Genomic DNA, 14,605 nt, shown 5'->3' with positions numbered 1-14,605 from the left:
CTTTAGAGGAATATCGGCAAGATGCTAGTATAGTGTGGCGATAACTCTGTCTCGGCCCCTTTAATAGATGAACGTGTTGTGCCGACAATGCTAATTGACTGCTGTGGACATTACATTTTATTCACTTCCTTGAGTTACAAGGCTGAGGACATATTTCTCCTTTTAATGGTCTCATTCTAAAGGTCATGCTGCCTCATCTGTCAGGCCTGCTAAGTACACATGAATTACACAACATCCAGACAGTCTCTGTAAGTCAAGTTCTTTCCCATTCATCTCATTTCTTATGTATCAGTTCAGTGCTTGTGAACTTTTTCATCCTGTGAAGTGGGACATGACAGAATAATTTGAGAGCCAGTGTGTTATATGTGCTGCTTACTCTCCTTCTCAGTCATGTTGTGAACCTCAACACATTTCTGTAGCCACTTCTGCTGCTTTGTGCTCATTATACATGTAGTCATGTTGATATTACTGATTTAAATCATTGTGAGGTATGTTGCCTAGATAATTTCTCTCTGTGCAGCTACTGTAATTAAAACGTGTTATTTATTTTTAAATAGGGAAGCAGCATGGTGGGTCTGTAGACTGTGCTGTGCCTCATATTAGCGTTTGGAGTTTGTTCTCACTGTGTGTGCGTGGGTTTTCTCTCAGAGTTTCGGTTTCTTCTGCCATCATGCAGGTTAAAGATCACTATCTGCACCCAGGAGCCTCTCATAAAAGAGATTGTTGATCTCTAGAGTTTGCCTTCGAGGTAAAATAATTAAAAATAAATTAATGCGTACAGTTCATAGAGTCCTTTCTTAAACAGGATTACCTTAAACAGGATTTTAATAAATTCATCAGTTTTCCAGGGCAAACAAAAAGGTGGTTGTTATCTGATTTTATGGCTCCAAAAACACTCCAAAACATAAAGCTGGTCAGTTTACTCTCATTCAAGGATTAAGCAGTTAGAGAGAATCTGGAAACGATGTGGAAGTAGATGAAGATTACATTTCCGATGCTCGACTCATCACTGATAGCATTTTTTTGGCTGCTGCTTCTTCTTTTATTATTGGAAAACTCATCTGATCGCCTGTCTGCTGGCACACTGAGGTGTAGACACAACACAGGCACATGTTCAGACACAGAACTTTCTCTGCTTCTCAGACTTTAACCTTGGTTGTCTCTGACCTCCTCCAGAGCTCTCAAACTACTTCGGGACAGACGATAAGCTGGGCCCTGTGGCCTTGAGCATCCGCAGAGAGAAACTGGAAGACACCAAAGACCTGAAAGACCAGTACCAGTACCGACTCATCGTCAGGACGAGCGAGGTATGCGTGTGTGTGTTTATGTGTTTATATGCTGATCACGGGGGTTTCCAGTCAGAGTCTGTTAATTACTCAACTGCTTTCAGTTTCTCCAGGCCTACCTGTGACACGTGCCCTCATTATAACCTTCCCTCTGTCCCCTCGCCCCTCTGCTCATCCCTCTTCTGCTCTCTGTCAGTGGAAAATTCCACCTGCTCAGTCCAAGCACATTAAAGCCAAACCAAACACGGGCTGCTCCCACAGCCAGCTACTTCTCCTCTTTGATGGATCAGACACTCATGATGTGGTAAATGATGGGCTGATGATTGTAGAGAATTAGTTTTCAGATTCTCTGCATCCATTCTTGGTTTTTTTCAGAGGTTTTACTTCCACAGTTTCCAAGACACAATTTTGGAAAGACATCTTTGTTCAGAGACACAACTGATGATTATTTTCCTACTAATTAATGTAAATTGTCCATCTCAGTTTACCGAAGTCAAGTAGAATGACTCTTGTAGTTTGACTAACAGTCCAAAACTGAAAGACATTAAGTTTACTGTAACTGAAATAGTTGGAGACTATCTCGATGCGGGGCTACCAATTCTAAATTATCTGAAGGTGTGAATGGTTCTTTCTCTGTGTTAGCCCTGCAGCGTGTCCAGGGTGTATCCTGCCTCTCATCCTATGACAGGTGGGATAAGCTGTTGGAAAATGGATGAAAATTCTGGAAATTAATAGTTAGTGCTAGTGTTCACACCACTTAGACCTCACTTTCTGCTCAGCTCAGTCTTATGGGGTTTTTTTTTATTTTTATTTTGTGCATGGTTGGCATTTAAAATGATAACACAGCACAGTTTGTGTCAGAGGTCTTGTGAAGTAATTGGCTTAATCTCAATCAATATATTTTACCGGTTTAGCATCATAAAGACCGCTCGAACAACAAGCTCGCCTCTCCTCATTGTGTTAATGCGGTCTTAGCCTGAGTGTGTCCTTCTTTGTGGCTGTGCTGTGTTGTTTTTAGCAGGATTACATGGCTGCCTGGCCTCATCACTGTAGCTCTGGTATAACAATGGAGCCTCTCCACCATCTAAGTACACAGAGCTAAGCTAACAGACACAGTCCAGGCCCACTGTTCCCACACAGAGAAAAAAGGAGATTGATTGCGGACTTTATTCTCTCCCACTCAAGCCACAGCCGCTCTCAAATATCCATCCCCCTAAGCCTGTCATTTAATTCTGTGCTGACACAGCAAGGTGGGGAGACTTCCTCTTTCTCCTCTGTCACACATTCAAACAGCCCCCCCCCCCCTCTGATATTTCTGCTCAGCACGTCGCAGTCACTCGTTCGGCCTTGCTCACAGGCTGACGAGTTGAAACGATATCTGCGTAACTTCAGCCGTGGGTCGGTCGGGCTTCATTTCCTTGCGGCAGACCCGAGTCGCTGAGGTTCAGCTGTCTCTCCGGCCTCTGCCAGCTCCAGAGACCGCCATACATTTTTAATCAGTCTGCAAGTGAGAAGCAGCAGCCCACTCCTCCCAGAGGTTATTATAGTCTAACTGTTTTGAAGCAGGTCAGTTCCCCCTGATCAGGAAGCAGCACAATACTGAGCAGAATCTTGATTCACAACACCGCTGAACTTAAAGCCTCCATGCAGACGCCTGAACTAAGACTGTTCTTATTATTACTTAATCTAAATATTTTTTTTATTTATGTTTAAGGTGTACAACATAAATGTCCAACCAAAAATCTAAAACTTGAGCCCTTAAAGGAAAAACACTAAACAGCAGAAAGCATTAAACTTTAAGACCATGCAAAAAGAAATTTACTGCTTAACTATTTAAATTTATCGATGGGTTAAAAAAATCAAAACAACAGCAATAAATCCAGTGGTTTTATCACAAACAAGAACGATGCACATCATCACATCATTAGCAAGGCTGGTTACTATAATCACACTGATCTGTTGTTTCCCACATCATGAGGTTATATTCACTGTAACACCTTTGGGGGGCGGAATATAAATTTTCTTGACATTTCAACCATGACACTTGAATAATATTTGTTATGTAGGAAGCTCAAATTGCTTCCAGTTTGTTTTGTTTTTTAAACTAATGTTGTTCTGAACCCACAGCTGGTGACGCTGCGCGGCTCCATTTTAGAAGATGCAGTGGCGTCTACGGGGAAGCATGGCACCGTTCGGGGTCTGCCACTCAAAGAGGTCCTGGAACAGGTCGTCCCCGAACTCAACGTGTCCTGTCTGAGACTGGCGCTCAGCACGGCCAAAGTCACAGAGCAGCTCCTTAAACTGGATGAACAGGGGGTGAGTTTACGGTGCACTGAGTGCACCGAACAGCTGTTCCAGCAAGCTGGAAGACTGCAGAGTAAAATTGTACACTAATAAGGGGAAGCTGTGGCACGTGGTGTTCTCAGGTAGTGTGTGAGACTTGGGTAACTGATTTAGTGCTGGTGCAAAGTGCAGTGTTGTACAGGGAAAGCTGTAAGAAAAAGGGTGTGGTACGTTTGAGCATGAGTGAGTAACCATACAAGCTGTAATGTTTGGCCATGTTATCTCACCTTTCATTTAATGGAGGGAGAAGTGTAGGGTGGAGGTATTTTGCCAACAACTGAGCTGTTGGGTTGTTTGTGCAGGTGGTTTATAGATCAACAAAGCTGTGTGTAAACAAGTCCAGATATACGTTACTTTTGGGTTAAAAGCTTGTTTGTTGGCATTAACCTTCAGAGTGCTGTGTTTCAGCTGTGTTTGTGTGTGTGGTCTCTCAGCTGCTCGTGCTTGTTCTGCTTGTGTAATATTAACATCGTGTCTCTTCTGCCTTGTAGTTAAGTCAGAAGCACAAGGTGGGTGTTCTGCTGTGCCGTGCAGGGCAGAGCACAGAGGAGGAGATGTACAACAACGAGGAGGCATCGCCCGCCTTCTCTGCCTTCCTGGAGCTGCTCGGGGAGCAGGTGCTTCTCAAAGGATTCACCAAATACGCTGCACAGCTCGACACCAAGAGTAAGAACGCTCTGCAGCATAGCATCCGCTTTTAGAAATCATATTTTTACATGTTGGTCTCATTGCTGAAGAAGTGGTTTCAATGTATCATTTCATTACTGTTTCCTATTCTCAAAAGAAAAATGCAAATAAACTGTGAAATGAGTATTTTAGGTTTTAAAGGATGTTCTTCATAAAGACACTCACTTGTCTCGATAAAGCCATAAAGAATGTTTACACAGTAACTCCTGCAGCATCTTTAGTTTTCATGAATTCACTACATTTAACAGACTCATCAGTCAGTAATGTTGCATATGTGTCATAAAACTGGGGGTTACACAGTGAATGCATCATCAGAAACTTTGACTAATGTGTGGTCAACAGCTGCTGACTTTCAACAAATATCTTTCCTCCAGCGGACTCTACGGGCACCCACTCCCTGTACACCACCTACCAGGGCTATGAGATAATGTTCCACGTGTCCACCATGCTGCCATACATGCCCAGCAACCCACAGCAGGTAACAGCCCCACCTAAGTAAAGCACCAACACTGGTGTACGTCTCTAAAGAAAAAAAAAACATCCAAGTCGATGCTTTGTTGTCACACAGCCTTTGAAAGCACGTCTGTGTTTGTTAGCTGAGGCTTCTTCTGCTATTTTTTCTCTGGCTCGTAAACGACGGCAAGAATTCATGAAGTGGAAACTTGTGACTTTTGTCGACCTCTTCATTTGGAATTTTTTGTTTTTATTCAGCCTCTTGTGTTTTTATAGTCTTTGTTTTCTGTGTCTTGGTATTTCTTTCCTTTCTGGCTGTCTCTTCTTTCATTGTTTGTCTGGATCAGAGTTGGGTGGGGTTCAGCAGTGTAGTTATTAGTATATTTTCTTCCTCTTACTTTCCCTCTCTATCTTTTTTTTTTTTTTTAATTTGACTAAATTTTTCTTCTTGCATGATCTTCTGGATGCTGTGCGTTCCCAGCATGTGCTGGTGTCGCTCAAGAGTGTGTAAAATTCAGCATGTTGGTATTTTTTACAGTTTGCCTGAGTATTTGCGTAAGAGCCTGTCTCGAGTGTGCACATGTGCCTGCAGGTGCTCGGGATTAGTGCACACTTTTGAATGTGTCAGTATGTCAGAGCAGAGCAGTTTAGGCCAAAGAGGTGTCATTAAACATACATTAATCTTGTTAATTAAACTTCACTGTTGCCATATCCATACCAGCAATCAGTTATTTATTATAGAAAAAGCTTTTTGATAATCTCCTCATCTTTTAGTAACATGAGAAAATGTGAAATCGTTGAAATGTTCGAACAGCTGAGTGTTGGTGTCAGGTGTTTATAACAGCACAATAACTCCATCCAGAGGCTTTAGGGGCTGCAACAGCAAGGAGGTTTACTTACTCAGTTGAACCTCTAGATGGCATCATCTCACTGCAAAAATAACCCTCAGTGACTGGAGAAGCAAAAGAAGGTTGAAACATAAGCTGCTGTGATGACTCCTGAATTCAGGATAAAGGAGAACACTAACTTCACCTGCACAACTGTTCTTGGGTTAAATGAACAATGAAGAAATTTGCTGTAAATAACAGGTGAATCATGCATATGAAGGGTCACATTCAAAACGCTGAAATAGAAAATGATGATATGCTAATACATAAGAGGCCCCAAATAGCCCAGATTTTCATGCTACTGTAAAAAAAACATGAAGTGCAATTCAAATATTCACACAGCAGCCTGGGTACGAGTGAAGGATGCTCCTGTGGTACTGCACAGGAGCCAAACAGTGGGCTGCATTACATAATTGGTATTTTCACACTTCTCTTTGCAGATGAAGAGCAGATTGGCAAGCACCGCACCACAGACACAGCCTGCACTGTGTGCCACGTCTCCTACATAAACGCAGATAGACAGACAAGCTAACGCACACACACAGACACAAATAGCCCACACAGAACCCGCAAAACAAATTACGTAAAGAGCTGTTGCTTGGTGTCTAACAGCGAGTGTCTTAATCTCTCTTTTCCCCTGTCGGACATTCTGTCGTTCACTGAGTCAGTCGTGTGAATGCCAATTACGCTCGCTCGTTTTTATTAATTTATCGTTTTTATGTCTTCTCTCCTGCTCAGCTCCTGAGAAAGAGGCACATAGGGAACGATATTGTCACCATCATCTTTCAGGAGCCCGGAGCGCTGCCCTTCACCCCGCAAAATATTCGTTCACACTTCCAGCACGTTTTTGTTATCGTTCGTGTTCACAACCCCTGCTCTGAAAACACCTATTACAGGTAAATGTTTACATCAGCACAAACTCATGTTTCTATACACGTGGTGCACGTTATTAATTAGGATCTCACTTCCAATACTGTTCCCGCCTCTCAGTGTTGCCGTGACGCGAATGAAGGATGTGCCCCCCTTTGGACCACCCATCCCCAGCGGCGTCACCTTCCGGGACCCAGAGACCTTTCGTAACTTCCTTCTCGCCAAAGTCATCAACGCAGAAAACGCAGCACACAAGTCTGAGAAGTTCCACACCATGGCGACGCGAACACGGCAGGAGTACCTGCGCGACCTGGCCGAGAACTATGTCAGCAGCACGCCGCTGGATTCAGCCGGCAAATTAAACAACCTCATCTCCCTCGCATCTAAGAAACGGGAGCGCACGAAGGCGAGAGAGGGAGCGGAGCTGGGTGCTGCCGGGGCGGTCGCCTGGAGAGTCCAGGCCCAGGACTTTAGCGGAGGAGGGGGAGCAGAACTCCCCTGTGCCTTGGGTGTGTCGGCTGAATACATCGTCCTCATAGACTGCTCCACCAAAGAGGTGGTGTTCAACTGTTTCTGTGCAGACGTGATCGGCTGGACGCCGGAGCGGCTGGCACTGAAGATCTTCTACGGCAGAGGAGACCACATTGCAGTTCGAGTGCCAGAGGGAGGTGCACAGGACATCAGGGAGATGGTGCAGAGGTTAAAGGTGAGACCTTGGAGCAAAGACTTGATCTTGGGATTTGGGGTCATGCAGGCTGTGCTGTAAGCAGATCTTGTAGAAAGACTACAGTGCAAACACAGTTGTGTCATGTCTTGTTTACTTCCTTGTTCTCCAGCCTGTAGTTTTCTTTACATCCTTTGGTGTGTGTGTTGTTTTTTTTATTGCTTTGTTGCTTTCTCACCAACTCTTAGAGTAAAATAACATGAAACTTTCCTCATCTGTTTGGATTTGTGCCCCTGTATGTCTAGTGCAAACAAGACATACTGCTTGCACAAAATTATTCTTTAGAGCTTCCTGTAGTCAGAAATGTTTCATGTGGTTATTGAAGTTTATTAGACCAAATCAGTGCAACACCTTCATTCTTTTATACTCCTTTAAGCTCAGGGGATTTCCACAGTGGATGTTGGTTTTCATTCCACTGAAAAACTAAATTCAAAGGCAAGTCATTGTGTCAACATTCACACTGTATTCTGTGTTTTGTTTTTTTTTGCTTTATGTTTTTGTGGTTGTCTTCCTTTTTCAATGAAGCTATGCCACTGTCTGCACTGGCTCATCTGAGGCCTTTCAAATTGTGATAATCTCTGAAAAAAGTGATGAATTAAACGCTGGGAAGAGGAGATTTCCTGGACTCGATCAAGCTTTGAGTTAATCCAGCAGAAAATGAAATATTTAAAAATGAGTTAATCTTACTAAAAGCACCAAATACATGCAGAGTTGAGACTGAAAAGTTGACCCAGTGCTGGGTAAGAAGTCATCATCACCTGGTTGTTACTTTGCTATGATGATCTTTAGTTTGTTAGTCCATATATATAACAAGCTAATACTGTAAATCTGATATGATTTTTTTTTCCTTCTGTTTGTGTAGTTGTTGACAGTGGGATGTGAAACTGTGGATATGACACTAAGGAGAAATGGACTGGGACAGCTGGGCTTCCACGTTCGCTTGGATGGCACCGTAGCTGAGGTACCGTCAGATGACCAGATCTAATTTTGAAGCACTCTGAAGATTCTTGGCCGCGCATAAATGCTCTGCTTTTGTTTTGTTTTTCATCCAGGTGGAGGAGTACGGCTTCGCCTGGCAGGCAGGCCTGAGGCAGGGTAGCCGGTTAGTGGAGATCTGTAAGGTGGCTGCAGTGACGCTGACGCACGAGCAGATGATTGACCTGTTGAGGACATCGGTGACAGTCAAAGTTATCATCATTCCTCCATACGAAGAAGGCGGGCCTCGTAGGTGCGTGGCAGTCTGCGTGTGGTTTCCTTTGAATCCTTTCGAGCTTCATTTGTAAACAGCTGTCATGAATGCAGATGTTTGGACAGTGGGTTACAGCACAGGAGCGCGCTCAGTGTAAGTGGGCAGAAGTGGAAGGACAAGAGCGAGCTAGAAGAGAGCGCAGGACACTCATTACTCCAACACACAAAAGCCTGGCAGAGATAGTGGCCAGACTCCAATGTTCTGATGATTCTGTGTGGGAGTGTGTGAAAAGAGGAAGCGAGCAAACAGAGAGAAAGAAAGATGCGTGGCTGAAAAGGAAGCGGGCGAAATGAGGCACACAGACAAAAAGAAAGAAGCATTTGTTTAACGTGAATTAGCTACAATCCGCCTTCCTTTCTTCTTCATATCTGCTCATCTCTGCTATTGTGTCACTTCCTCTCCTCCACATCATTTATATCTTTTCCCTGCCGTCACCCTTTTCCATCCTTTCATCCACACACGAGGCCTTGATTGAGACAGAATAACGAGACCTTATGAGACGCTGATGTGGTGTTACTGAGGTGAAAAAATAACCGTGTGTGTGTGCGCGCACACTTGTGACCGAGAACCAGAGCTCCTAAATACAGTAATTGTGTCAGGCTGTGTGATCGCACAGTGGTTAGATTTCTTTAATGCTGGAGGCAGTTTAATTACGCCAACTTAAATCCCTTTGACACACACACATGCACAAACACACACATGGTACTGTGGCATTGGAGCAACTGATAATTAGAGTCTTGTATTTCATTCTTCCTCTCTCTCCCCATCCGACTCATTTGCTGTTGTGTGCCAGGCAAGCAGATTGCATGAGATTAAAGCCTGGAATCTGCAGGAGAAAAAAGGTCCACAAAAAATATAAATAAATAAATAAATAAAGGAGTGGAAGTGATTAATTAAAAATGCACGCCCTGTGCGAATGAAAAGGACAGGAAAAGAGGGAGGGAGGGAGAGAGTGAAAGAGAGAGAGAGAGAGGGAGGCAGGGTTGAGTGTTATGAGCAGGAGAGGCAGAGAAGCGCTGGGTGAGGAGGACGTGTCTCAACACCGCCGAGAGTTAGAGCAGTGGGTGGAAGAGAAAAAGAAAGAAAAGAGAGAGAGAGACCAAAGTTGGAAGGGCTTTTTCTTTGCCGTTCTTTCTCGGCTCTGAACGTGCAAGATGGACAGATACGACGGGGAGAAGGTGTGACTTCTGGCACTGTGTATTTGACTGTGTGCGTGCACGAGTGCGTGCGTGCGTGCACGAGCTCCAGCTGTGTCACATCAGCCAGCGTGATGGGAGGAACACTGAATGCCGGCAGATTGAGGCTCTGCTCTCTCTAAGGTTTGTGCTCTCTTCCTGCGTTTGTGTTAGCCCGCGCTGCTGTTATGTAACCGTATTGATACTGATTGGATTTGACTCATTCCGTTGTTGATGAAAATATCCCGACCACATGTGCATCGACTTGTGTGTCTTTTGGTTTAATGCACATGTCATTTGAAATCAGCTGGTGGTGTTTTTGAGGACGTCTGTGTTGTGTTTGTGTTTTACCGTGGACATGGCTGCAGCGTGTTTTCACTGTGGATTAGTCTGCTGATTATTTTCAAGGTTAAATGAATAATCACACTGTATAAAAGAAACATGTATCCCCTGCACAGTTTCCCAAAGCACACGATGACATCTTGAAATGTTTTGTCCAAGCAGCACTTTGAGGAGCCTCACAGATATTCTGCTAACATGTGTGCTAAAAACAAACATTTGATTCATCGTTGAAGCCAATTTTAAGCAAAAACATGTTTGGGGAAACTATAATGGACTTCTTTGTTCTGACTTTATTTTTGTTCTGCTGCTTACAGGAACTTTTGGTGCCCCCAAAGACTTTATAACCACCCCCAAAACAAAAATGCACTCCCCCCTCTGATGCTGTGGTGAATTTATCATTGGGGTCTAATTTATCCAAGCATAACAGACACTTTTATTCATCCATTAAACGTAAATAACTGAAAATTAATAGACTTACGTCAGACAAGGTAACAGCATTATTGCCTTAATACGCCACATGCGTATTGTTTAATAATGAAAGTTTATACTACACACACTCTGTCCTCATGGCCTTTATCCCACTCTGCCTCACTTTAAATCCTCACCCTCACAGCATTTTCCTGCTCATTTCCTCCTCTCTTCATTAGTCTCATGTTAAATGCCATCCAGTATGCATATTTGATGCCTCCTTCCCTCCCTCAGTGAGGCTTTGTGAATGGAGTAATGATGATGATGTGTAAAAGACATGTGCTGGGCTACTTACATGCTGTTTTTATTTATTTAGTCAGAGGGAGCTGAAAGAGTGAATATCTGTGTGATCTTTGTTTTAAAAACAGATTCATAATTATTTGATGCGTGATTGTACAACCAAGGCAACCTTGCGTGCCTTTACTAAACATATCTGCTGTGTCTACCAAGACTCTGATTCAGGAGCTGTTTGATGAGATTGGATATTTCTCTCTCACACACATATACACAGACACACACACTTGACCTCAGTCTCGCAGTAGGAGAGATGGAGTCCTGATGTGCCAATAATCGGTTTACTTTGCTCTCTTTCTCCCTCCATTGGCGTCAGGGGAGCTCATTAGTGAGCTCTGTTACATGTCTGCAGTGTGTTTGAGCATCCACAAAGTAAGTTATGAGACGACAATAATGTGGAGCATTTGGGGGAGATTTATTGAGCAGTTTCCACGCACTGAACTCGGTACAGAAACCGCTGTTCTGGTTCAGCTACAGTTCAGGGCTGCTGCATTTACTGACCCGTGCTGAGGATCAAAAACTACACATGAAGGCTGTGTAAAGGAGATAACCTTGGAGTTTTGGAGGGAAACAGCAGCATTTTAAGTGTCATGCTTTTAATTCTCTTGTAGTGGATGTGGTGTCTCTGTACCGTTATAAACTGTCCTCCTCTGTCTCTGTAGGGGCTGCACCGAGGAGTACGAGATGAAGACCATGGAGCAGAAACCAGAACCTGAGCCTCTAGCAGCAGGATACCGACCCTCTCCTCGCCAGACCTGGCGATGGGAGAACTCACCTGTTCCTCAAGTGCTCCACCCCACTAGCATGCAGCGCTGGGCCCCCATCGGCCCCCCACCTCCTCCACTAGTACGCTCACACAAGCCCCTGATGCCAGTTCCCTACAGAGAGCCTCAGCACCTCAGCTCCAAGAGGTGAGCCTCACTTCTACACATGTGCTGCTGCCCCACTTGCACCAAGTCTTTATTTATCACTCCATTAAAATTCAGATTTTAAGGGGAAAAAAGCAAGTATAAAAAGTGTTTAAAGCCTGCAGTGTGTAGAAATGTAGAAAAGGGACAACAGCAGCTGCTTTGACTTTTTTTTCCTCATTGTACTCTTCACCTGAAAAGCTCAGTGAGTGGCCAAAGTCTTTGTTCTAGGCTAGATGTTCTAAAGCCTCATACAGACCTTGGAGGAGGTGCAGGAGTCAAATTTCCTTTAAGTAATGAATGCGAAAAGGTTGTTATGGATGTTTTTGTCCAGTGATGACAAAATCTTGTCACCTACTTCAGCTTTAACTGCGTATTGTATGAAGTTAGTGAATCCAGTCAGCATTCTTCAGCATACTATGAGGATATTTGTTCATTAAGACTTAAAGCAATAATTAATGATGGGTGTAAAAGTGTGATATGCATTGCAGTGAGCCATCTTCACAAAGGCTTCCTGTAGTAGATAGTATCCTCGTCCAAACTCCTCAATCCTCGTCGCATTTTCAGTTTTACATCACGGAGCTGTCATCATCTTACACAGTTAATTATAGAGATGAGGAGAAAACTGCTGCAGCTGTACAGGTGGCTGTAGATGAAATGTTTTATTGCATTTTAACTAAACAGTTGTTCTGCAGCTCCTTGTCTTAGTTTGTTTATGTTGTCTGATGAAAGATTTGATGTTAAATCACTGAATGAATGTTTGAGGAAAAGTGATGTCAGCTGGATGACATCATGGATAAACCGAACATGAACTGTGACTGCTCCAAGAAAACCTGCTTAGTCCTGTCATCAGGATGTTTTCTTCATACAAAAACCATAAATATGATGGAACTCCTGTGCACGGCTCCTGAAATCCTTCTATATAACATTTCACATCAGGGTTTTCCGAGGCAGATATGTGTGAAGTAACAAAAGCCCTCAGGCTAACTCGTGTGATTACTGCACCGTATAAGCCTGCCAGACGGTCGTAAACTTGTATTGATAGTAAACCACCTAAAAAGTGGAAACAATAAAGTCTTTGTGTGGTTTTATTCCACTTAAAGAAGTTTTTTCCCCAAAAACTGTCAATACTAGTTTTTTAAACTTGAGTTGGTTCCAGGTGTTTGTCTAAAACAACACATTTTAAGCTGTTTTCATTGTGTTTTCAGTCTGTTTTGCTCTTTTGAGTGACACACAGACACACTAGTCCTCAGTTATTTTAAATCTCTCTTATTTGTGTTATGTATCAATCACCTCTCTGTAGTACGCTTGTTTCTCTCGATTACCCACCGTCCTTTGTGTATTTCAGGCCGGTCAGCTACCCAGAGAACCACTACAGCCTGTCTCCTGCAGGAGGCGACAGGCCCTACAGAAACCCCTCAGCCAGCTTCTCCTCTCCTCCCTCCGGCCTGGTCAGTCTCACCACGATGGGACCACCTGGAATCTCACCGGGCCCCTTTGTGCGCTACAAACCTTCACCCGACAGGTGTGTGTGGGTGTGTGGTGTTTTACTCTGCAAGCTCTCCACTGTCACTCGTTTGATCTTGATCAAACATGTCTGGTTTTACTCGTAAATGCTTTGTGTGCTGAAGGTGGAATATATTGGTTCAAATCGCAGGCTGAATAGCGCGGCACGACCAGGTCTGCAGTTAGACGTGTATGAACACACAGTCTCCCAGAGGAAGGATCTGTTGTGTGGGTGGCTCTTCCTCACACTGTGGAGGTTGATAACATCTCACCCAACCAGAAAAACTTGTTTTATTCAACCGCCACAGGGATGCAAAGCAGAAGCTGGAAATGTTCTCTGTTAGTCAGAAACGTTATATTTTTACAGCTGGGGAGTTTTATTCCAGAGTGTGTCCTTTCTGTCGTGATGTCTGAGTAGCTGTACATCTTATTTTATTTGAAAAAGGGTTTTGACCTTCCACCAATTATAACATCAGGACTGATTAAAAGAGCAGAGCAACACAAAATGCAATTTTGGTCAGAAACAGCAGGAGGATTCACAGACTTCTGTTTAGTAAGGTAGAACAGACTCGTCACCTTAAACATATGCAGCTCCAGGGACCGGGAAAATCCCTGCGAATGTGTTCACTAATGTTTCTCCTGTGGTTCATATAGATTTGGAACAGGACAGCGCCCCCTGCTGCCGTATGATCCTCACCTCGGTGTGGACCTCCTCTCCAGTGGAGAATCTTCGTCAGGCTTTACCAGTCAGGAGAGTACCATGGAGCGCAGCAAAACAGGTACAGCACCACCTTCAGAAGTAAATGTTGAACTCACTTGTATGTGTCTACTCTTATGTAACATATAATGTAAAATCTCATAAGGAGCAAAAAATGAGTTTTTTATTGGTTTGGTTTTTAAAAACAGTTAAACATCACCCTACATATTTTCATTGCTGACGTCTAAACAGAGACTTGTAAAAGTCTCACATTATTGTTTAAATGTCCTAAAAAATAGGTCTCTATCTGCTGATAAACAAGCCTTTCTGAAGCCCTAAGTAGTATGTTATTCTATCAGATTTCCCAAACATCCAATCATATGGTTGATATGCTGATAGTGCTTTTAACTCCTGCTGTCAATAGTAGTCGTATAAGATATCTATTAGCTGACCCCTGAGCAATGCGATCTTGGACTCTTTTGCAAGATTTTGGCGAAATATCTTCTTGAGGGCATCAGAGACATTATTATGTGTCTGAATTTGGACAAATCCAGAGTATGTGCAAATGAGTCCTAGCTTGTGTACCACATTATAACTTTCAGTTATAATTTATTTATTCAGTTCCATGAATTTTAACTTGTTGCTGAATGTGCTTCACTGCATATTTCCGGTGGTATTTCTGTGCGTACTTCAGCATCCCATTTCCTTTTTGTATG

General features: G+C 43.4%; 1 protein-coding gene across 5 annotated transcripts in view; it reads left to right on the top strand.

The window, feature by feature from the left end:
• sipa1l3 (signal-induced proliferation-associated 1 like 3) overlaps nucleotides 1-14,605 on the top strand; it is a 92,445-nt gene that overhangs the window by 70,367 nt on the left and 7,473 nt on the right. For all 5 annotated transcript variants that reach the window (XR_014270932.1, XR_014270933.1, XM_082503412.1 and 2 more), the window contains 11 exons: nucleotides 1,177-1,307; nucleotides 3,414-3,602; nucleotides 4,121-4,295; nucleotides 4,691-4,794; nucleotides 6,395-6,552; nucleotides 6,647-7,232; nucleotides 8,113-8,211; nucleotides 8,303-8,478; nucleotides 11,441-11,689; nucleotides 13,035-13,211; nucleotides 13,847-13,971. Coding sequence is in view for 3 of the 5 variants with exons in the window: in XM_082503412.1 (XP_082359538.1) it covers nucleotides 1,177-1,307; nucleotides 3,414-3,602; nucleotides 4,121-4,295; nucleotides 4,691-4,794; nucleotides 6,395-6,552; nucleotides 6,647-7,232; nucleotides 8,113-8,211; nucleotides 8,303-8,478; nucleotides 11,441-11,689; nucleotides 13,035-13,211; nucleotides 13,847-13,971 (2,169 nt within the window). In the remaining 2 variants the exon portion in view is untranslated. The remainder of the gene's footprint in view (nucleotides 1-1,176; nucleotides 1,308-3,413; nucleotides 3,603-4,120; nucleotides 4,296-4,690; nucleotides 4,795-6,394; nucleotides 6,553-6,646; nucleotides 7,233-8,112; nucleotides 8,212-8,302; nucleotides 8,479-11,440; nucleotides 11,690-13,034; nucleotides 13,212-13,846; nucleotides 13,972-14,605) is intronic.

Source organism: Aulonocara stuartgranti (assembly GCF_965226115.1).
Source record: "Aulonocara stuartgranti genome assembly, chromosome: 14".
Lineage (NCBI taxonomy): Eukaryota > Metazoa > Chordata > Actinopteri > Cichliformes > Cichlidae > Aulonocara > Aulonocara stuartgranti.
Note: the sequence above shows the minus strand (reverse complement) of the source record. Positions and strands in the feature narration are given on the sequence as shown.